This window comes from Myotis myotis, unplaced genomic scaffold (assembly GCF_014108235.1).
Source record: "Myotis myotis isolate mMyoMyo1 unplaced genomic scaffold, mMyoMyo1.p scaffold_m19_p_3, whole genome shotgun sequence".
Taxonomy (NCBI): Eukaryota; Metazoa; Chordata; class Mammalia; order Chiroptera; family Vespertilionidae; genus Myotis; species Myotis myotis.
This window is the reverse complement of record NW_023416335.1, coordinates 211682806-211706243: the sequence shown is the minus strand read 5'-3', so window position 1 is coordinate 211706243 and position 23438 is coordinate 211682806. Positions and strand designations below refer to the sequence as shown.

Here is a 23438-nt window from a genome sequence, read left to right as displayed (position 1 = left end):
GCCTGAAAGGTTGCCCGTTCCATGCCAGTTCAGGACACATGCTCCACTAGGGGGCGTGCATGAGGCAAATGCTCAATGTTTCTCTCACATCCATGTTTCTTCTCTCCCTTGCTCTCTAGAAATCAATAAACTCCAGAGGGCACCCCGGTTTAAGGGCGTTTTGGGATGCACATATGTACCCCCAAATATAAACTCAGCAGGTGCAGTCAGGATGCTGGGAAGACTCCTGTTTTCCTAGATGCCACCTCTTCATGGGGGGGCGGGGGTAGGAGGCTCCAGTGACCCAGCTGGGCTCCCTCCGCGGTGCCCCTCGGCTTCCAGAACGGGCCTGGGGGTCTCGCTGTTGGAGGAATGGGCCCATCACCCACCAGGGCACCATGGAGTGAACTATGTCCCCTGAATTCCTCCTGAAGCCCTCACCCCCGTGGAGTTGTATTTGGAGGTGGGGTCTCTAAGGTTAAATGAGGTCACGAGGGTGGGGCCTGATGCCCAGGATTAGTGTCCGTGAGAGGGAGCTCACTCCACCACGAGCAGGGCTGACAAGTTTTATTCCTCCCTCGTCCTGCCCATGGCAAGTGCGGGCAGGCGGCGCCCAGGGTCTGGGACAGTCACCCACAGGGTGTGCTGTGGGGAGTGGGGAGGTGGCAGGTGGGTCTGAGGGTCCTTCTGGGGCCTGGCCAATGGCCAGTCGCAGTCTCCGCGGGTGTGGGCGTGGCGTGCTGGGTGGAGTGAGTGGTGATGCCCGTCCTACGCACGTGAGGGTGGCCCGTGCACCGGGTGACCTGCAGGAGGCAGGCGAAGCCCCGGGTGCAGACGCCCCAGAACAGAGTGGCACTGGGGCCGGGGGAGGGGAGCAGCGATGGTTTTTCCAACGAAGAGGGAGATGCTGCAGTGGCCGAGGCTGACCGGGGACCGGCGGGGACAGAGTAAAAACCACACACACACACACACACACACACAGGCAGGCACACACTGGGGCTCTGTAAAAAACACGCGGCCTTCACACGATGCTCTGCCGCCCCCGGGCCCCCTCGAACTCCGAGGCGCCCGACCCGCTGCGCCGGCCAAAGTCAATGAAGATGCCTTCGGAGTCCGAGTCCACGGACTCCAGGATCTGGTCCACCAGGTGCTCGGGGCTGGAGGAGGGCGGGGAGCCGCAGGCGGGCCCGGGCTCCGGGGGCTGCGACGGGGGGTACAGTCTGCTGGGGCAGGGCCCCGACTGGGCGCCCGGGGAGGGTGTGCAGTCCCCCGCGGGGCCCTGGCCGGGCGCGTCGGGGCAGGACGTCATCTCGGAGACGGAGTGTCGGCGGATGCCCGCGCCCCCGGCCGCCGTGCCCTCGGCCTCGTGCTCGGCCACGGGGTTCAGCAGCGGCGTGTTGTAGCTCTTGGAGCGCACCACCGGGTTCTTGGCCAGGACGTCCCCGGAGCGGGAGCGGCGCAGCAGGTGCTTTTCTGCGGACGTACAGACGGATGGACAGGCGTCAGGCTGGAGGCCGGGGGAGGCGGACGGGGTGGCCACGGGGCAAACCGCGGCACCCGGGTGTCCCAGGCCCTTCCTCCTCCTGAGCGCACGGGCCGGGCACGGAAAGGCCCCCCGCGAGAGGCCGAGGGCGGGAAGGGCAACGGGCTCCCGCCTCCCGTCTCCTCCGCGGGGCGCTGTGGAGCTGCGGGTCCTGCGTGGGAGTGGAGACCTGCTCAGCAGGTGGGGGTTGGGGGCTAAGACAATTGTCACGTGTCCCCCTGTGCAAAGTCAACACAGCTCCCCACCAGCGCTCTCCTGGGCAGATCAGAGCCGTCCTCAGAGCTGGAGTCCTAATGTGCGCGGGGGAGGGCGCGGGAGGACAAGCCCGCGAGGGGGTCCGCACGTCCAGGGGGCGGTGCCACACCGGGGCAAGTAGCCAGGGGCCCTTCGGCATGAGGTCAGGGCTGGGGTTTATTTCGCGTCCCAGGAGCCCTGGGGGGCCGGGGAGGTCTCCACTCCCACTCAGGACCCGCAGTTCCACAGAGAGCCACCAGGAGGCAGGGCTGAGTGTGCGGAGCTGCTCAGAGGCCTTCCTGGACCAGAGGCAGGCTCCACCCTCACCCTGCCCTCACCCTAAGGGCCATCCAGGGCCTCAGAGAACCTGGGCATCTCAGGGTTCCCCTCCAGCCGCTAGGGTTCCCGGAGCTGAGACGTGCCCGGCAGGTGGGGGGCGCAGGATGAGGACGTTCCTTACACTGCTGTCCCCTCGCTGGGGCCGGGATGTCCTCCTCCACCTCCCAGGTCAGGCTCCTCCTCCCCTGAGCTCCCTGCCCACAGCCTTCAGGTCACCCGGGCACACGACCCCCTGGGGACTTATCCGGGGACTGTGCACTCATTGGTCTGCCTTTCCTGGCGGACGAGAGCCTGAGGGTGGGGCTTGGTCTCGACTGAACCCCCAGGACCAGGACCAGGCACAGGCGCACAGTAGGTGCTCAGTTTCCATTGATGAGTAAACCCGTGGGCTGTCCGTCCCTTAAAGGAGCAATGAGCTGGTTTCTGTGGTCATGCCAGGCAGCCCAGGATGCCAGCGCCCTCACCCCTAACCCCACTCCTCCCCTGGGACTCCCCAGGTGAGCCTGGATTTCTGGGGCTCGGGTACGTGCTGTACGCTCTGCCCGGGCAACCCCTGACTCCCAGGACTGAGCAGGGATCTGACTCCTCGGGGACAGAGGACGCCGCTGGGCTGTCAGGGGAGCTGTCACACACCACTACGGTGTCTGCCCACTGGCCCCCCTCAGCCCTTGAAGGAGGGACCCCAGGGGACCCCTCTCAGAGTGACCAGGGCCAGGCACACGGCCTGGGCCTGGGCAGAGGTGGGTGGGCCCAGCGGTCGCCTGCGCCCGCCCAAGGCCCCGACGACCCCTACCCAGGATGCAGGAGTGTGTGAAGGAGCCCTCGCCGGAGTAGAGGCCGTAGGTGCCCAGGTAGGGCGACACCACCTTCTGGACCAGCGTCTCCAGGCGCAGGTAGTCCTTGGTCACGCCGCGGGACTCGTGCACGCCCTGCGAGAGGGAGGGGCGGAGGGTCACCCACAGCAGGCTCCGCTGCTCACCCCGGGCCCGGCTCACAGCCCTCCAACACCCTGCCCTCCTCCCAGCCCCTCGAGCTGCGGCCTCAGGCTCTGTCCTGCTCTGAGCCCCTCTGCTCTGTCCCCAGCAGCTGTGGGTCTGGGCGGCCGTGGTGCCCGGGGGAAAAGGACCCTGTGGTCGCGTGCAGTTGGGCATCCTGCAGTCCGCCCCTTGGAGGGTCCCCATCGCAGCTCCCTGGAGGCTCTGGACGTCCTGCAGGGGCAAGCTCGTGGCCCCGGCCCGTCCTCACTCGCCGCCGTGGAGCGCTGCAGGCGGGAAAGGCTGCCCCGTGGGCCAGGCCTGGTCCACATCCAAGGCCCGTCCACCGGACAGCTGCCCGCCCCCTCGGTGCTCCCCGTGAGGGGTCTCAGCCGGCACCTTCCTGGCCCCTCCTGGGATCTCCTCCTCCGGTTTCATCCGAGCCAAAGCCTGAGGAATGAGGCTGCGCACAGGACGGCCTGGGGCGTGCTGACCAGGGGCAAGCCCAGCGTCCCCAGGACCCCCGCAGGGGCCGGCACTCAGCGGGCGTGTCGTGCTTTCTGAGCGAATGATATATGAGTGAATGAATGAGTGGATGGAGGGATGGACGGATGGGTGAATGGCCGAATGAATGAATGACATCACTCCTCAGGGCTGTCAGTAAGGAACAGGATACACTCAGGGTGACGATCAATGACAGTCCGAGACAGCAAGAGAACCCCACTCTGCTGCCCTCAGGAAACACACTCACACCACAAAGACACGCGTGGATGAACAGGAAGGGAGGACGCTGTGCCGGCGACCACCGACGGGAAGAAAGCAGGAGCAGCTGTGTCAGTTTCAGACAGGGAGACTCCAGACCAAGGCACGTGACAGGGAGAAGAAGGTCCGTACACACGGCAAGGGGCCAGTTCTCTCAGACGCCATACAACCCTTCACGCACACGCGCCTGACAGCAGAGCAGCAAACGACGGAGGGAAAAGCTAACGGAAGTGCAGGGAGAATCGCGAATCTGCCCTCACAGCTGGAGACGCTGCACCCCTCTCAGACACATGGTCCTGCCGCAGGAATCACGGACGCAGCTGACCCGACGCCGCCAGCAATCCGCCGGGCGTAACTGACGCCCGTACCCCAGCTCCTCCAGGAATAGAAGAAGACACATCCTTCTCCAGCCCCTGGAGCATTCGCCAAACAGACCCCACTCGGGACCAGAAAACACATCTTACATTTTAAAAAGTACAAAGCACACAACGTCTGCTCTCAGGTCCCTGTGAATGTAACCAGGAATCAGTACCAGAAAGATAACTGGGAAAATCCCCAAATACATGGAGATCAAACAACTCACTTGTAAATCATACCCGAGTCAAAGACGAAACCTCAGGAAATATATATATATTTTTTTGTGTGTGTGTGTGTATATATATATATATTTTTAATTAAATCTTTATTGTTCAGATTATTACATTTGTTCCTCTTTTTTTTCCCCCCCATAACTCCCCTCCTCCCAGTTCCCGCCCCACCCTCTGCCCTCACTCCCCACCCACTGTCCTCATCCATAGGTGCACGATTTTTGTCCAGTCTCTTCCAGCATCTCCCACACCCCTTTCCCCCCCAGGAATAGTCAGTCCATTCCCTTTCTATGTCCCTGATTCTATTATAATCACCAGTTCATTCTGCTCATCAGATTATTTATTCACTTGATTCTTAGATTCACTTGTTGATAGATGCATATTTGTTGTTCATAATTTGTATCTTTACCTTTTTCTTCCTCTTCCTCTTCCTCTTCTTAAAGGATACCTTTCAGCATTTCATATAATCCTGGTTTGGTGGTGATTAACTCCTTTAGCTTTTCCTTATCTGTGAAGCTCTTTATCTGACCTTCAATTCTGAATGATAGCTTTGCTGGATAAAGTAATCTTGGTTGTAGGTTCTTGGTATTCATCACTTTGAATATTTCTTGCCACTCCCTTCTGGCCTGCAAAGTTTCTGTTGAGAAATCAGCTGACAGTCGTATGGGTATTCCCTTGTAGGTAACTGAGTTTCTTTCTCTTGCTGTTTTTAAGATTCTCTCTTTATCTTTTGCTCTTGGCATTTTAATTATGATGTGTCTTGGTGTGGTCCTCTTTGGATTCCTTTTGTTTGGGGTTCTCCGCGCTTCTTGGACCTGTAAGTCCATTTCTTTCACCAGGTGGGGGAAGTTTTCTGTCATTATTTCTTCAAATAGGTTTTCAATATCTTGCTCTCTCTCATCTTCTGGCACCCCTATAATTCTGATGCTGGTACGCTTGAAGCTGTCCCAGAGGCTCCTTACACTATCCTCGTATTTTCGGATTCTTTTTTCATTTTGCTTTTCCGGTTGGGTGTTTTTTGCTTCCTCGCATTTCATATCATTGACTTGATTCTTGCGCTCCTCTGGTCTGCTGTCGGGAGTCTGTATAATATTCGTTATTTCAGTCCGTGTATGCTTAATTTCTAGTTGGTTCCCCAATATAAGATCGAGGGTCTCATTAGTTTTCTTGTAGATCTCATTAAGTTTATCGGCGGCTTCTAAACAGTTCTTGAGAGACCTTAAAAGTGTGGTTCTGAACTCTATATCTTCCATTGACAATTTTGTCCTGTTTCTTTGTCTCCGCATTTTGTTATGCTTCCTTGGTGCACCCCCTAGTGGTCTTTGTTCGCAGTCTTATAGTTAAATCTTGATTGTTGTAGCTAATACCAGGGAGGGTTTGACCTCCAGACCAAGTGGCTATGAGAATCAGCTGTGTCAGCAGTGAGAGAACTTCTGTCCTCTAGGGAGGTGCTAATCTAGCCTTTGCCTGAGGCTATCCGGCAAATGCCTGTGTGCAGGGCTTGGGCGGGGTGGGTCGCACAGGATCAACAGGGTGGGCCGGAGAGAGCAGTTATGGCGGCTCTCAGTCCTGTCCCCAGGGGCTCTGCCTCTCTGAGTCCCAGCACCGGCTGCAAAGCTCAGAGAGAAAGCTGCACTCGCTCTGACCGAAGCCAGACAGTCCCGCTTCTCCCGTTTGAGTCTGGGACCCTAAAGACTCGCCCGGATCTGGAGCTCAGAGTCTGCGACTCCCTCCCGATTGAAAACGCCAACCGCGCCCTCCGCCGCCAGCCCGCTCCGCGCACTCCGCACCTCAGAATTTGACTTCAGCACTGCGCCTCCTCTGAGTGTCCGTATGCGTTTCTCTTTCCTCCTAGTTGTAGGACTTCCACTCAGCCAGCGTTCCTGTGGTTCTGGGTGATGTCCCTTCCGTTTTTTGGTTTCACTTTTGAAGTAGTTGTTCAAAGCAGCAAACTCCGGCGTTAACCTATGCCGCCATCTTGGTTCTCCAGGAAATATTTTAAAAGATTTTGAACTAAACGTAGCTATAACGCCCAAACTGGTGAAATGCATCAAAAACAGTGTTTAGAGGGAAATTTATAGCACTGAGTGGGTATATCAGAAAAGCGAAAGATCCAAAATCAATAACCAGCTTCCACAAAGAAGAGCAAATGAAGTCTGAAGTGAGCAGAAGAAAAAAACGCAACAATCAGAGCAGAAATCAATGAAACTGAAAACGGGAATCAACAGAGAAAAATCAACAAAATCAAAAGCTAGTCCTGCCGAAACCGGTGTGGCTCAGTGGATAGAGCGTCGGCCTGCGGACTGAGAGGTCCCGGGTTCGATTCCGGTCAAGGGCATGTACCTGGGTTGCGGGCACATCCCTAGTAGGAGATGTGCAGGAGGCAGCTGATCGATGATTCTCTCTCATCGGTGTTTCTAACTCTCTATCTCTCTCCCTTCCTCTCTGTAAAAAATCAATAAAATATATTTAAAAAAAAAAAAAAAAAAAGCTAGTCCTTTGAAAAGCTCAATAAATTTAATAATCCTCTAGCCATGCTAACAAAGAAAGACATAAACCACTAGATCAGAAATGAAAAAGGACATCACTACAGACCCCACAGACCCAGCTGTGCTTGGACGAGGAGGGGGTGGGATTCATTGGGTGGCCCGTCCGTCTGTCATCCGGATGAACGTAAAGGACCCCGGACTTCCCTGGTCCTGTCTCCATCCCCAGCAGCAGTGCCGGGACGAGCATGACACCGCCGAGCTGTGCTGGGCTTCTCATGAACTTTGTCATTTCATTTCCAGAGCTTGTTTCTGGAGTCTGCGCTCTGCTCCCATTGCCGAGAGGAAATGGGGGCCCAGGGGCTGCATGCTTTGTGTGCACGCAGAGGCAGGGCTGCTCCCTGGCTCATGGGATCCCCTGAGAAGGAACCGTGACTCTGCGGGTGAAGCACGGCGCACAGTAGGTCCTCAACACAGGCTGACCAGCAGCTGTGACTTCAGATCCATCTGGAACTTGAAAGCAGTGGGGACAAGTTCACTGGGACAAGGTCATTCAAAGTGTGGGCCAAGTGGGGGGCGGGGCAGCGGCAGAACCTTGTGGTTTGGGGAGGCACCCACAAGGAGCAGGAAGGACAGCCTGGGGGGCCAGGGGGCCAAGCCCAGAAAGCTGCATGAGGCACGGTGGCCACCAGGGGGCAGCACCACCCAGCTGGCCACCCACAGGATGGGGCTCCTGGGATCCAGGTGGGACCTTATTCCTTGGCTCTAAATCCCCTGCTCCCAGGGGCATACTGGGGGCTTTCCATCCAATGTCTCCCCATTATCCCTGAACCTGCCTGCCAACAGGCGGCCTCACTCCATCACACGCCGAGGCCCCCAGCTTCAACCCGGCCAGGTCTGACCCGACACCCTCGAAATCCCGGCTTGGCCGGCCTGCTGCCCCCAGAGCTGCCCGGCCACCTCAGCGGCCAGCAGTGCCGCCTGGGACGGCGGCCCCCCGTCACCAGCCCCCGTGCTCTGGGATCTTCCCGGCTGCCTGGCCGCAGGCCCAGCCCGCTGACCCTGCGTGAGCCGGACTCCCACGCAGGGGATCCAGACAGTGAGCGGGGCTTCAGCGCCGCCGGACTTGGGTGGCCGGGCTGCTGGCCTTGTTTCCCTGCCGGCGCCCGCCCCGGTCCTGTGACACTGAGCTGAGCCAGCACAGTGCCGGCTGCCGGGCCTGCACGGGGCCCGGGGGAGGCAGAAAGGCCGAGTTGCAGTGGAGGCTGCTGGTGGCCCGCCATATCCCATTTTGGGCAGGCCACTCACCCCCCAGCTGCCAGGCGTGTGGCTGCCAGCCGCTCGCAGCTGCCCCCTCCCCAGAGCTGCCCCCTCAGATGAGAGCCTCCCCACCAGCTGTCGGGACTGCCGTGGGGCGTGGGGGAGGCGGCCCACAGCCCCAGGAGCTGACTGAGGAGGTGGAAGGCCCCGCCCTGCCCAGGAGGGATAATGCTGGTCCTGGTCACACTCCTGGGACCTTCCCCGGAACCCCGGGCTCTGCCCAGCGCCCAGCGCCCTGCCCCCTAGTGTGCCAGCTGCGTTCCTGCTCCTGCTCACTCCCCGCCCCAGGTTCCTCCTGACAGCATCCCGTCCCTGACTCATGTGGACCTAGGTCCTCCTCTCGGCGCTGCTTCTAGGGGTCTGGCCTGAGACACCATCTGCCCGAGCCCGGCCGTGTGCCCACCTGTAGCACCAGCAGCATCTGCACGATGGCGGGGGGCACGCGGGCGTGGGAGCGGGCCAGCGCGTCCTCCAGCTTCACGCTGAGGGTGATGGTGTTGCGGAAGTGCAGCAGGGCCAGCTGGCGCACCGACGGCTCCTTGCCCTGCGGACACAGGATGCGCAACGCCCGCCGGTCACGAGCGACCCCAGACACAGGGGCAGGGACCCACTGACCTGTCACACACAGAGCCCCTACTGTGCGCTGAGCACGGCCTACTACGTGCTGCTCAGGCTTTGTAGGGCTCTTAGGAAGGAGCTGCCTTATTTCCATCTTGTGGGTGGGAAGCAGGTTGAGAGGGCCAGGGGCAGCGTGCCTGGCCCCGCTGTGGGTGCAGACAGCCCGCAAAGGCAGCGAGGGGCAGAAGGGTGTCCCTCCCCAGGCCAGGCCGGGCTGTCACCGTGGCCGGGGGGCCCGGGGCGTCGGGCTGCTCACCTGCACTGGGTAGAAGATGGCCTGCAGGGTGGGCAGCACGTCGCTGAAGAAGAAGTCCCACGTCTCCGCCAGCGAGTCCAGCAGCTTCTGTCCTGTGGGCACAGGAGCCATCACTGCCCGTCCGAAAGGCGCGGCAGAAACTCACACCCTCCCCGGTCGGGTCGGACTGGACATGGTCTCCCGTCTCCAGCCTCCTGGGTCAGGCTGGGTCCCGGGCCCGGAGGCGCCTCTGAGGCAGGGCCCAGAGCCCTTGGCAGTTCGGTGGCCCGGGGTCCACTCTAACCGTTCTGGGCCTGTTTCTTCATTAAGATGAATGAAACGAGCTAAACAGGGCCTGGTGCAGAGGAAGTGCTGGTGTGCACTCGCTGCCGGTCCCCGGTCCTGCCCACACCAGGCCCACACAGGGGCCAGACCTGTACCAGTGCTGCCCCCCCCTCCCCCCCCCGGAGCTTCTGCTCACATCCTTGTCTCCTCTCGTCTCATTCCGGTAACCACCCGCCAGGCAGCTGAGGAACCCCCCCACCCATGCGCCTCTCCTTCCCTCCCTCCACTCTCCCACCAGTCTGTCCATCTATAGAACATCTACACGGTGCCAGGCCCTCCCCTGGGGACCCAAAGAGTCCCAGCCCCTTTGCATGCAGGGAAGCAGGGCACTGAACAGCAGTTGTGAGGACGATGGCACGGGGTCTCCAAGAGGTTCAAGGTCCTTCTCAAGGGCCTGGGTTCCTGAAACCCAGGCTGCCTGGCCGGGGGTGGGGGGTGGGGGGTGGGGGGAGGGGCGGTGGTGGTCTGGGGAGCAGGGAGACCATTTCCAACCACAGCAACACGCCCCAGGCAGGAGAGGAGAGGAGGTGTGATCCAAGATGATATAGGATGTTTGCTGCACTGACCAACATCCTGGGTGTGACCACAGAAGTAGACGTGCGGGAAGCAGGCGGTTGGACCAGCTTTGCGGCATTTGTGCCCTGAGGAGGAGTGGTGCCATGCTCAGGGGACCCACCCCGGGAGGTGGGGCAGCTGAGGGCCCCGGGCTGGCCGGGGACCCCCAGGAAATGCAAAGTGTGGACCCTTCGCCTTCCCACTGGGAAGAGCAGAGTTCGGATGAGGGGCTGCCGGGCGGGAGGAGCCGGCCCCCACCTAGAAGCCAACGAGGCACCAGCAGGGGCGCGGTGGGCATCTCTGGGTGAGGAGGGGCAGGTGCCCCAGCAGGCAGGTCTCCCAGACTGCACTGCTCCTGTCTGACCGCCGGAGGTTTCCATGGGAACTAGAGTCAGACAAGAGCCTTGGTCTTTCTTCTCACTTCCTTGCGCTCTGGGCCCCCCTCCCTCCGCCTGTAAAGCCCCAGGTCTGTGTCGGAGCCCAGCTCCAGGAGGGGGGCCTGGCTGGGGCCGCCCAGGGAGGCCCAGTCCAGCCTGGCTGGCAGTGACGGGGGTCCGGCCTCTGTGCTCGGCCGTCTGCTGGCACTGGGCTCCTTGCCAAGCAGCCAGTCCCCGTCCTCCGGGGCCCACCTGGGTCTGCGGCAGGACAGGCGGGTGCTTGCGGCCCCAGAGGCTCTGCCTGAACACAGAGGTCCCTTCAGGTCTCCGCCATCGCCAGCAAGAAGGCAGCTGTCGCTAGGCCGGCGTGGGGTGCCCAGGGCGTGGGCCAGGCCAGCGTCCGCCGGGCTCAGGACACCCTCCAGGCCCCGGAGCAGAAAGGCCATGGAAAGCAGACGTAACACAGGAGCCCAGGCCCGGCCGGAGCCGCACGCTGGCCTCGCCCACTGGCCAGGATCCCTGCTGGGGACTGAGGTCTGGGGGTGACAGGCAGGCAGCACGGAGCTGAAGCTTTGCTGTGGGGCCCCAGGGGAGCCCCGCACCCCGAGCCTCAGTGTGGCTCTCTGTAAAATGGGTGCAATAGCTGTCCCACTTGCACAGGGCTACGATCAGGAGCTCAGGGAGTGTGGCTGTGGCCACGATGACCGGGTGGGCCATGTCCCTGCTGACATTCAGCAGGGCCCAGGCAGCGGCTGTGGCCCAAGCCGTTCTGTCCCGGGGGCAGGTCAGTCTTCCTTTGCCACGCGCTGAGGGCCGACTCTGAGGCCTGGATGTCGGCTCGGGTCTCAGCCTGGCTTGGGGAGTTACCAGGGACAGTGATGACCACGGGCCTGGCTGCTGAGGGGGTCATCCTGGCTGCGGCTGGAGTCCACTCCTAGTAGCCACCGCGCTGAGACCACCAAACGACAGCCTGGGACGCGTCCCGGGGAGGAGCCTCCACCTCCTGGCTGGCCTCCAGGCTTCTCATTTGCAGGGATCACTGCTTGGGAGCCCACATTCAAGGCCTCCATGGGGGCGGCGACAGGAGCAGTGGTGAGGGTCTGGGGCCATCCCAGGGGCCGCCACCTTGTTCATCAGAGCCACGGGCAAGGTCATGGCTGGGCGCAGGCAGCAGTCTCCAGGAAGAACTCGCCCTGGGACCCAAACTGGGGTGGGAGGCTCTCGAGGCTGTTCTCAGGGTGACAGGTCGGTTACTGTTCCCACTGCAGGGCTGAAGGGGGTCAGATGTCTTCCGGAACAGACTATATTCCGAGGCTCTACTCAAAGGCCGCCACCTCCATGCAGCCCTCCCGGATTGCCAATGAAACCAATCCCTTCACCCTGACACGCAGCACACTGGACTTTGCCATCTGGTGTCCCCGCATGGCTGTGAGGCCCTGCTGGGCAGGGCCTGGGTCTCCTCCGTTTCATGTCCCCAGGGCCGCCTGGGCGCTGGCACGTGCTGAGCATGTGGATGGAGCCCGGCCAACCCCTCAGTCTCAGACGGGGACACTGAGCCAGAAGGAAAGGCTGCGTCTCTGGCTGGATGAGAACGGGCTCCGGGCCTGTCCCTGAGGCCAGGGGGTTTGGACAGGGCTGGCAATCCTTGCTGGGCGGCCTGGTGGACACGGCCGCTGTGGGCAGGACTCCACCCAGCCACACAAAGCTCCCCTTCTCCGAGGATCCCCTCTCCCCTGGGCTGGCGCTGGTGGGAGGCGCAGACTCCACGGGAATGTGCCGAGTCAGGAGAGGGGCGTGGGCGGGCGTCTCCGCCAGGTGCCAAACCCTCACTGCCCGGCCTGCAGGCTTCGTGCTGCCTCCTCCAGGAAGCTGGCCCGGAACCTTCCAGCCGCACAGCTGAGGTCCTGTGGCCCTTCTCAGGCTCCTGCCTCAGCAGCTCCACCCGCTGGGCCCCGGAGAGGGGGGCAGGGGGTTGTGGAAGGAACGGGGCACACAGCTCGGAGTTCACCCAGAGCCGCCAGCCCGCCAGGCCTGTCTCCTCCTCTGCAAAATGGAACAACACCCCTTCTCTCCAGGTCAGAGTGAGGACTCGAGGAGGCATCTGGAGCAGCGGAGAGAGGAGTGGGCTCAGGAGCCGTGGAGCAGCCGCGTGGCCTGGGCGTTCCTGAACCCCACTGTGGCTCAGTTTCCCCATATGTTCAGGGCTACAACAATGGTACCTCCTGCACAGGTTGCTGGGGGACCCAGTGAGTTAGCAGAGTCAGGAAGTGTCTACAGAACAAGCATGTACTCTGTGCCCGTGCACAGTAGGTGCTCAACGAATGTGCATGGACCCTGAACCCAGCCCCGGCCTGGGCACAGAAGACGCTACCTGCGAAGGCTCCTCGGGTGAGCTGGGCTCTCCCATTGCCTGACCTCTCCCTAAGGGGGCACACCCTTCGGCCGTGGCCCCAGGGACATTGGGAGTCCGAGGGTGTGGACTGGTCACGCCCCGCTGAGACTCAGGGCCTGGAGGAGGGTGGTCGGGCAGGACCCTCCCTACTTGCTGAGGCCTGAGCCGGGCAGAGGCCAGCTGGGACTCACGGGCTCCAGAGGGCAAAGGTGTGTGCCCTGGAGCAGGCTGGCCGGGGTTCGAATCCCGCCTCCCCTCCTTGTGTGGCCAGGGACAAGCCGCCCATCATCAGTGCACTGCTCCCCAGCTGGCGATGGGAACAATGACCCAGAGGCCGCATGGGGTGGGTGTGGCATTAAAGAGAATCCTCCCAGCCCGCCCGGCAGGGAGCCCCCTCCAGCTGCTCCCCACAGGCGTCAGCGACCTGCTCCAGCCTCTTCCCCTCAGGCCTGCGGTTTCCAGGCTGCTGGGGGCCGGGGGTGAGGCAGGGCCTTCTCCTCGACACCTCTCGGGCCTCCTGGGCCCCTGCAAGTTGGGGGGCAGATGCTCTCCCCAGTGAGGTCCCCTCCGGGGTCAGGCCTCAGCCCTGCCGCCCCTGACGCATCATTTCTGTCCCTCTGAGCCCTCCCGACCAGGAGGGCCCCGTGGCCCACCCAGAGCCCTGGAGCCCAGGCGAGGCTGGCAGTCCACGGCTCCCACGGGCCCACCTGCTGTGCCACCCTCCCTGGTGGCAGCCACGATGCCCAGCAGCCACCCAGCCAGCAGCCTGGCCCAGCGCACGGTCCGGCCGGGTTGCCACTCACCCTCGTAGAAGCGGATCTTGTCCCGCAGGATCACCATGCCCTTTGTCAGCAGCTGGTTCTGAAAGGCACACGGAGACGCCGTCACCGCCTGAGGGAGTCCGGGGCTCCTGGGGGGCAGCCGAGGCCCAGCGGGAAGGGGCTCACCGACATGCCACCTCCCACCGCCCAGCCTGACCCTCAGCTCGCCTGGGAGGACACGGACCACGGACCCACCAGGGGTTGTCACGAGACAGGAGGTGGCCGCAGGGACAACCCCAAAGACAGGTGGCGCCTGGAGCCTCCACTGAGCCGGCAGGCAGGCTGCCTTCACCCCCACGGCCACGGGAGGGCGCTGGAGCACGCAGGGCGGCCACGAGGGACTGCAGGGTCCTGGCGGCGCCCTGGGCACCGGCTGAGGGGTCTCAGCCCCATTCACAACAGCCAAGAGGTGCACATGCCCCCGTGTCCCCCAGGGCAAGTGGACAAACGGGGTGCACACAATGGGATGTTATTCGGCTGTAAAAGGGAACGAGGCGCCCACACCTGCCACAGGACACGTGTGCTCAGCGAAGGAAGCGGACACAGAGGCACGTGTGAGATTCCATCCCCGTGACATGGGGCTACGGGGGGAGGGGCCTGGGGCTGATGATAAAGTCGAGGTTTCTTTGGGGGGGCGGTGAGGGAAAGATCTGGAACTAGACAGTGGTGAGGTCACAGGGCTGTGACTTCACTAAAACCCCGGAGCGGGGCAGCTGAACGGGCGCACGCCTGGCGTGTGAATCACGCCTCGACAGCCGTGTGACCCCGGCAGGTCCCGTGTGTCCGCGGCTCTGCAGGCCCGCTGCCCGGATGGGGGGCCAGGAGTGCGGCAGGGCCTGGGCCAGAGGGGCTTTGGCGACGCTGACCCTCCGTGGCTCAGGGCACAGGGGCTGTGAGGCGACCCAAACACGACGTCAGGGGCCCGCAGGGACGCCCAGGAGCAGGTGGGCCAGTGACAGCAAAGCCCCGGGGTCCTGCCGCGTGCCAGGCACCGTGCTAAGCCCTCACCTGAATTTATTATTTAACCTTCACAGCCCTCAGCGGTGGCTACATGGGGAAACTGAGTCATGCTCCAGGTGCCCTTGAGGGTGTGTGAGCCCTGGTCTTTCCTGGCCAGCTCAGGAAGCAATCCCAGCTGGGCAGGAGAGCAGGACCACCCACCAGGGAGCAGGACCCCCTACCTGGCGAGCGGGACCCCCCGCCTGGAGAGCGGGACCCCCCGCCTGGAGAGCGGGACCACCCGCCTGGCGAGCGGGACCACCCGCCTGGAGAGCGGAACCACCCACCAGGGAGCGGGACCACCCACCTGGCGAGCGGGACCACCCACCAGGGAGCGGGACCACCCACCTGGCGAGCGGGACCACCCACCAGGGAGCGGGACCACCCACCTGCAGGTACTCCGTGAAGAAGGACCCCAGCTCTGTCTTCAGCAGCTGCCTGTGGGCAAGAGGGGAGAGGAGAGTGAGGGAGAGTGGGGGTCAGAGGGCGCCCTGGACCCCTCCCTTCCTGGCTCAGGAGCAGGAATGTTCCAGGCAGGGCGCAGCCTCATCGCACAAACGAGCTTCGAGAACTGAGGGGAAACCTCGGGTAATGGGGCCATGGATGGCTGGTCACAGGCTCTTGTGGGATCAACGCAAATTCAATTCACATAATTTAATGTGGCCACACGATGGGGAAGAGCTGGGGTGGGGACAGCCCTCAAGGACCCACAGGCCCTGGGGTCAGGGGCCTAATCCCGGCTCCAGTGACCAGTCCTCTGACCTCGAGCGAACTACGACCTCTCTGTGCCTCAGTTTCCTCATCTGTAAAATGGGATGATAAGGCGGCCATTCCTCAGGCGCTGTGGAGTGTGAGGCATGGGAAGCGCAGGGCACGCGGCTGGCACAGAGCGAACTCTCAAAAGAAAGGCGCTGCTGTCACCTGACAGTTCCCGGCACTTGGTTTTGAATCTGCTAAACAGAAGCTGCCCAGCCCGGAGGGTGTGGCTCAGAGACTGAGCCTCTACCTGTGAGCCAGGAGGTCACGGTTCTGACAGTCAAGGGCACAGGCCCGGGTTGCGGGCTGGATCCCCAGTGTGGGGCGTGCAGGAGGCAGCTGATTGATGATTCTCTCTCATCACTGAATGTTTCTCTCTCTCTCCCCCTCTCCCTTCTGCTCTTAAATCAATAGAAAAATACATATTTTTAAAAAGACGTACTGTACTAAGTCTGGCAGTACTGTGGTAAATAAAAAGATTGTGTTTGTCTAAAAAAGAGAAGAAGTTGCCCCAAACAGCCTAACTGGCCCAGTCACCTGACCTCTACTTGCTTCTTGGATAAGGATCACGGGGCTGTCCAGGGGGTCCTGGGGCCCAGGGGTACATCGCTGCCCCCCCCACCCCGGACACACACTCCGGAGGGAGCCCCTGTTCTACTCAGTCCCCAAGGGCTGGTGAGGAGGGTACGTGTTCTGGTGTTACAGTTGCCCCTCCCCCTCCCGCCCCCCCCCCCCTCCCCATGCTGTTTATGCCGCGGAGGGGAAGGGGGTAGACACTGCTGGAGGCCTGTGCCGGTGCTCTGCTCAGGAATTTGGAAATATTTCCTATGTTCTGTTGCTTAAACACGGCAAGTTCTTCAGGCTTGCGACAAGTCCTCTCCCTAAGCAGAGGCCTGTTAGGAACACAGGGCTGCGTGAGCCCAACAAACACCCCCGGTGGCTTCTGGCCCTTCCCCCGCCCCCCGCCTGGGTGGCCACACGTGGGCCTGGGAGGCCACAAGCACCTGCTCTCACGCTTCCGCTTCCTTGGCCCTCCCTCCCTCCCTGGCCCTGTCTGTCCTGCTTGGGGGAGAGGGGGGACCCCTGTCCCAATTACCCTTCTATTCCCGCCTTGAGATCAACGGGGCGGAAGGGGACAGCACAGAGGCGGCACATGCCTCCTGTAGCAGCTGTGTGACCCTGGGCAAGTCTCTCGACCTCTCTGAGCCTTGGCCACCTCCACTACAACCCAGCACTATGGCAGCCGCCTGGCAGATTCCGGGAAGCGGCCCCTGGGGCTCCTTCCTTGGTGCTCACAGGAAAGGAGGGCGACCAGGGATGCCACTCCCCTCGCTGGGCAGGTGGGTCCCTCCTGGGTCACAGAATGGATGTGGGCGTTATCTTGAGCCTGAGCAGATGTCCTGGGGAGGGCGGGGCGGAGGCCAGAGGCAGCGCCAGGGGCAGCTCTCAGGGTGGATCTGGGTGAGGCTGGTGGACCGGGTTGGGGCCGGGTGGGCGGGAGGTGGGGGGGGGCTGGCAGGGGCCTCCCACCCTGGCACAGCCCTCCCTGCCCCTCACAAACCGGGGCCTGGGCCTGCTGGCACAGCCACTCACCTGACGCCTTCGTTGAGGGTGAACAGCTCCTGGTCGGGCAGCCCCTTGCGCTGGAAGACGGCGATCACCCCGCTGTGGATGCTGCGGGGGAGAGGAGCGCTGTGCCCAGACCCGGGACCCTCCCAGCCCCCAGGACCGCCCCCCGCCCCGTTTCCATGGCAGCCTTCCTGCTGGGCTCGGGGAACAGATGGTCCAGCCAGAAGCAGGGGTGGACCGTCCTGGTGGGATCCCGTCCACACCCCAACCTCAATCCCAAGATCCTGTGTCCCAGCCTCCCCTGTGCGCTGGGCCCCGCCCATCCCCCCTCCAGGACTCCTGTGTACCCCCACACTCCCCTTCCCTGCCCGTGCTCCTGAGCCCTCCAAGCCCGGGTCGCACTCCCCAACGTATCCAAGCTGCACCCCCCCTCCCCCTGCCCCTCACCCCGGGCATCAAGGTGCCCGAGCCCGAGCTACTGCCCCAGCCCCGAGCGGCAGGCCCGGGATCTGCACCAGCCCTGCCCGGCGCTGCCCACAGGGCCTGTTGGCTGCCTGGGCCCCCTCCCATCCCCCGGTTCCTGCCCTCAGATCACAGGGGGCCGTCAGCTTTTGCGCACTTTCTGTGCGGAATGTGTGATTCGTTCGGGTAACTTGTTTCCACCCTTACAGAGTGTTGCTCACGTCTGTGCCCAGTGCCTGGCTCAGAGAGGCAGCCTGGTAAGTATCTGGTGAAATTCACCCCGACTCCCCCACCCTCCGAATCCAACTGATCCTGCCCGCTAGGTCTCTGCTGCCCCCGCCCCCGCCCCCGCCCCCCACTCCCTTCTGCCCCTGGGCCTTCCTCGCTCACCTGGACCTGGACCCACGGCCTCCCCCTCCTCCGCTGCGCCCATCATTTCCCTGCCAGGCACCCACCCACGCGCAGACACAGCAGGCCTGGGCGCGGCATTCGAGGCTCCTCGGGAGTGACCGCTCCCGAACTCCCGGGCACCCTACACTCTCATCCCGATTACGGGGCCTGTGGGGGGGGGCGCCCTCTGGGTCTTTGCATCCACTGCCTCTCCTGCCCGCAGGCAGCCTTCTCCTCCCGTCCACTAGACAAGCAGCTATTCAGATCGGAGCCTCGGCTCAGGGCCACGGCCTCCATGAAGCCCTCCCGGCTCTCTCACCCCTCTGTGTAGACTCATGTCCCAGCACTTTGCCGCCAATTCCCTTCCTGTTAGTCCCTCCCACTGGCCACCCGCTGAGGTTCACCACCCGACTGGCTGTGTGACTTGGTGAGCAGGGGTCAGCGGGACACGTGCTGGTCACGTCACAGGGCGGGCAGAGGCCACCAAGCTCCTGCTGCCCCGACTGCCTTCGCCAGCCCCACCCTTCCCAGCCACCAGGCTGGCTGCCCACTTTTCAGACGAGGAGACTGAGGCTCAGAGAGGCCAAGGCCCCTCTGGGCAGCCACAGAGCTCACCCGACAGCTGCGGCTCTCCCCTTGCACCTCCCGCAGGCAGCAGGCCCGGGCGGGTTCTGGCTGAGGCCCTGCAGGGCGGGCAGGACAGGGCCCCGCGTTCTGGTGGGTGGAGGGTCTGAGCGCTGTGCGCACGATGTGGGGACGTGCCCGGTTCTACAGCTGATCCCAGCTGAGCCCGGCGCCCGCCCGGATGCTCGTCACCCGATGCTCCGGGGTCTGGCGTGGGAAGGCTGCTATTCCCATGTCCAGGGACGTGCGACCTCTGCCCTGTGTCCTGTCTGTGAGATGCGGGTCTTGCGTGTGCCCGCCCCGCTGCTGTGAGGATGAAACGCCGGCCTGGCCAGGAGTCAGCCTCAGGTTCGGCCACAGCCAGGATCTACGCACCCAGCTCCCCAGACACAGACTAAAAAAAGGGAAAACCCGGGGGGAGTCTAATGGCCACGAGGAAGCCAGCTGTCCTGGCGCAGCCGCCCCTGGAATCCGACAGCTGGGACCTCACTCTCAGCCTGCTGGGGCTGCTGGGGAGCTTGGGGGGGGGGGGGGCGTGGTGCAGGCGGCCCCACCCAGCCCTGTCGCCACCGGCGGAACTTGCCCTGGCCTTGCACTCTGTCACCTCCTGTCTGAGCAGCCCCGCCCATCGGGTCACCTGAGCTCTCACCCCACTGCCCACCTCCAGCCCCCACCCAGGCTGGCTCAGAGCGGGTGGGTTAAATCCCAGCTCCGGGTTTCCTGGCCGCACGCCTGGGCCAAACGTCCGCCCACCGTGCCTCAGTGTCCCCATCCACACAATGGGACTCAGCACAGCCCCTGAGGGAGGCGAAGGGGGCCGGCGCCCTGCAGCTGTGACAGGTGAGGAGGGCCTCGGAGGCTCTGGGGCCATCTGCTCTGTGGTTCCTCAGTCTCTCCCTCCGACCAGCACGTGAGGTGGGGACTGTCACACCCAGGCGGCCCCTCCCAGCGTCACACCCAGCCTGGAGCCCGGCCCAAACGTGGGGGTGGGGGTCAGGGCGGGGGGACAGGCACGACCCGCTCCTTCCCTTTCTCTCGGGCTGAGGTTCCAGCTTCTCCCAAGTCCACGTTGGGTAAACAAACCCTGCTGAGCCCCCAGAGGAAGGGTGGGGAGGGTGAGAGGGCCCATGTGACTGGTCCTGCCCCCAAAACAGAAGTGAAACCCCAGAGGCCCCAGCTGTGGCCGCCTTAGCCAGAGGAGGGCAGGCCCTGGTCCCGGCAGGCGGCCTCCCCTCCAGGGGCCCCGCCCTCCAGCGGCCGCCCTCACTGGGCCATCCCTCAGAGGGCCTGGCCCTCCCCACGTAGGACACGAGACGAGGCCGCGTCCCAGCCTCTTCCCGGGCACCGGATGGGCACAGGGCTGGTGGGACAGGCCTGCCCAGGACTGGGGGAGGAGGGGCTAGTTGTGGGGTTCTGGGGGCACTGGCGGCACCCTGGCCTGGGTGGAGGCTAGTGTGGGACTGCGAGTGGCTGGGACCCAGCTGGGCATTGCCTCTCTGTTGCCCACCTGCCTGGCAGAGAGTGAGGGGTGGGAGCCACCCAAAGCATGGCCTCTTGTGGGTCAGGGCAACGTACATCCGGGACCCCTGTCCTTCCATGGGCCCCTCCCCTGCTCTGGACCCGCCTCCAAGGCCTCTGAGGATGCGGTGGGGGGAGTGGGGCCCTGCTGGTGTCCTCACGCTGCTGCCCCCAGAGGGCCTCCCCACCTCTCCATCCAAGGGTGACAGAGCCCAGTGTCCTCATCGGTACCCCAGGGGGTCACACCCAGCCCTGAGGAGTGAAGTGGGGGGCTGCCGGCCCCCTCTCCCCGCCCAGGTGAAAGGCTCAGGGAGGCAGGTGTGGGAACCCAATCCTGCCCCCCATCCTGCCCCAATCTGACCACCTGGGAAGGGGGGTGTGTGGCCTGTGGGCAGGCTGACCTGCTCCTCAGCACACAGGTGTCACTTATACCCTGGTTTCAGTCCCCCTGGCTTAACCCCGCCCCCAGGGCTCCTGGCTAACGGGGGGGGGGGGCGGCGTACCCAACGCAGGCAAAGGCTTGGAGCTCTTCTCCAGCGGCACCGACCCAGTGAGCCCCAGCCTGGGCTCTGCCCCTTCCGGCAGGGTCAGAGGGGAGGTGAGAGCCCATTCCTCCCAGCTGCCTGGGCGCACCTCCCCATCTACCGGGCTGTGAGCTGTGCAGCCAGGTTCTGATGCCACAGGAGGGGGAGGGGGAGGCCCAGGCACGGCGGGGGGGGGGGCGGGGGGGGCAGTGTGTGGCTGTCCCGCCTGTGGTGACGGAGGACAAGCCGAGTGGCTGAAAACAAGGCAGAGCTGTTTCCCTGCAGAGGGAAGGCAGGGAAGTCTCCACCAGGGTCTTCGGTTTCGACCTTTCCCAGCTGGAGAGGCGCCTCAAGTCCTCATGCCGACACTCCTCCATCCACAGCCTCCACTCCCCTCCTCCCTCCATCCACAGCCTCCGCTCCCCTCCTCCCTCCATCCACAGCCTCCGCTCACCTCCTCCCTCCCTCCAGCCTCCTGCTGACCTCCTCCCTCCCTCCACAGCCTCCTGCTCACCTCCTCCCTCCCTCCACAGCCTCCTGCTCACCTCCTCCCTCCCTCCACAGCCTCCTGCTCACCTCCTCCCTCCCTCCAGCCTCCTGCTCACCTCCTCCCTCCCTCCACAGCCTCCTGCTCACCTCCTCCCTCCATCCACAGCCTCCTGCTCACCTCCTCCCTCCCTCCACAGCCTCCTGCTCACCTCCTCCCTCCCTCCACAGCCTCCTGCTCACCTCCTCCCTCCATCCACAGCCTCCTACTCACCTCCTCCCTCCATCCACAGCCTCCGCTCACCTCCTCCCTCCATCCACAGCCTCCCCTTCCATCCTCCCTCCATCCACAGCCTCTCCTTCCATCTTCCCTCCATGCAGTGGTTCTCAACCTTCTGGCCCTTTAAATACAGTTCCTCATGTTGTGACCAACCATAAAATTATTTTCGTTACATTAGTTACATTCATAACTGTAATGTTGCTACTGTTATGAATTGTAATGTAAATATCTGATATGCAGGATGGTCTTAGGCGACCCCCGTGAAAGGGTCGTTCGACCGCCAAAGGGGTCGCGACCCACAGGTTGAGAACCGCTGCTCTACAGCCTCCTGCTCACATCCTCACGGCCGCTCTCACTCTGATCCCCTGTCTCAGAGGCCTTCACGATGACACTGGGCCCACCTGGATAACCTCCCTGCCCGAAGCGCCTTAACTTAGCCACACCTGAAAAGTCCCCTCTGCCTCGCAATATAACGTGTTCCCAGGTCCCGGGGAATCTCAGGGGGTCACCACTCTGCTGACCCCATGCGGACCACCTTGGAGGGGCAGGGGGCTCGGGATCTAGGGCCTGGCCCAGAGCGAGGAGGTGGGGTCGACAGGCCCTCAAGGCCTCCACCCCCCTCAACCAGACTGCTCACCTGGAGGCTTCCAACCACCTCCCCTGGCCGCCCGGAGACCCCCCCTGGGGCAGAAGCGCAGGCGTCCCCTGGGCTCCCTGAGCCTCAGCTGCAAGATGGGGGTCCTGCGTCCCACCTGGAGTTATTTCGGGGATGCAAGGAGCTCCTCCCACCCGAGTCTGGATGTTGTGACGGCTCAGCATTGCTGAGATCGGGGTGGGGAGCACTGTGGGGGTTGGGCCAGGGCCCCCTCCAGGACCAGGAGGGTGCAGGCCAGGGGGACTGCTCCAGCCTCCGGGCCCTCACCGCCAAAACACACGTCGCCAGCCCCAGTGGGACGTGATCTCACACATGTCCTTGGGCAGTGGCTTCAAGTCACACCTGGGCTCAGACCCCAGGCCTTGGAGGCGGGTCTGTGGGGAGAGTGACAAGTGTCACCGGCACCCCGTGGCCCACACTCTCCCCTGCTCCTGCCTGGCTCGGTGCCTCCACTCTAACGTCTAGGTGGGGCAGGTGCTGGGCTCTCCAAACCTTAGCACTGGGGCAGATCAGGCCTGGCAAGGAGCAGGGTATCACAATGGTTAGCACCCTCTGCCCCAAACGCAGGTGTGGGGGACCAGTGTTGGGGTCTGGGGAGCTCCCTCCATCCTCATCTCAGAACACGACCTTCTCAGAGCTGGAGGCCCCCCCCCCCCCACGCCCTACAAGTGGAGGCGGAGCCTGGATGCTGTGCCGCCAGTCACGGATCCCCCGGAGGCAGGGAGGACCCGCCCTCCTGGGTTTGGACCTCTGGCCCCAGAATCCCGAGAAGAAACTTGTTGTTTTCGGTCACCCAGTTTGTGGCGATGTGTGACGGTGGCCCCGGGACACCAATGCGGTCACACAGACAAAAGGGGGTGCATCTTGGACTTGAAATGAGGAGTCAACTCAGCAAGGCAGGACCCACTGCAGGCGTCCTGCCCGCGGCTGCTGTCCTGTGGGCCCGGCGGGGGGCCATGCGAAGCCCAGAGGTCCCTGCCCCCATCGGCGTCACTCAGGGACCTGGCGGGGGGCACCCTGCTCCCTTCTTGGCTCAGTCCCCCTCTGCCTGGGGAGGAGGGAGGACTCGCTCTGCCATGTCCTATGTGGGCCCGTCTCCCAGGGCACTGTGTCCCCCTCTGTGCCTCTAAACTGGGGGGGGGGGGTAATTGTCCCCCTCCCTGGGCTGTGATGGTGGCAAAGTGAGCCCAGGGCCATGAGGGGGCGGGCACACGCTAGGAGTGCAGATGGCGGGGTAGCGGCCTGGGCCTGTGGGCGCTGCTATGGGGAGGGACGTTCCTCAGCAGCCCGCCAGGCCCAGCAACAGAACGGAGCGGAGGTTCCCAAGTCCCTTAAGTAAAAAGTGGCAGAGGGACCAGGTGACCTCTCAGGGGAGACGCAGAGCTGACCGCAGGGTGCCCCCACCTCTGTCTGGGGGACACCAGGCAGGGCCGACCGCAACTGGTGCAGCTCACGAAGCTCAGGAACCAGCAGATTCCCGAGGAACCTCCCCAACCCCAACCCTGCAGGCCCACCCCAACCCTGCAGGCCCACCCCAACCCTGCAGGCCCACCCTGGCAGGAGCTGGGGCCTGAGTTATGAGTGACAGGGGACCCGTTACATGCCGGG

General features: G+C 63.2%; 1 protein-coding gene across 6 annotated transcripts in view; it reads right to left on the bottom strand.

Annotated features, from left to right (window-relative positions):
* Positions 1-525: 525 nt before the first annotated feature.
* PRR5 (proline rich 5) overlaps positions 526-23438 on the bottom strand; it is a 46471-nt gene continuing 23558 nt past the window's right edge. For 3 of the 6 annotated variants that reach the window (XM_036297982.1, XM_036297986.1, XM_036297980.1), the window contains 7 exons: positions 16916-16996; positions 14956-15004; positions 13550-13607; positions 9099-9190; positions 8628-8768; positions 2889-3024; positions 526-1452 (listed from right to left, as the gene is read on the bottom strand). In XM_036297982.1, the coding sequence (XP_036153875.1) occupies positions 1001-1452; positions 2889-3024; positions 8628-8768; positions 9099-9190; positions 13550-13607; positions 14956-15004; positions 16916-16996 (1009 nt within the window). In that variant the 3' untranslated portion in view covers positions 526-1000. The remainder of the gene's footprint in view (positions 1453-2888; positions 3025-8627; positions 8769-9098; positions 9191-13549; positions 13608-14955; positions 15005-16915; positions 16997-23438) is intronic. The other 3 variants (XM_036297983.1, XM_036297984.1, XM_036297985.1) reach the window with 3 other exon arrangements.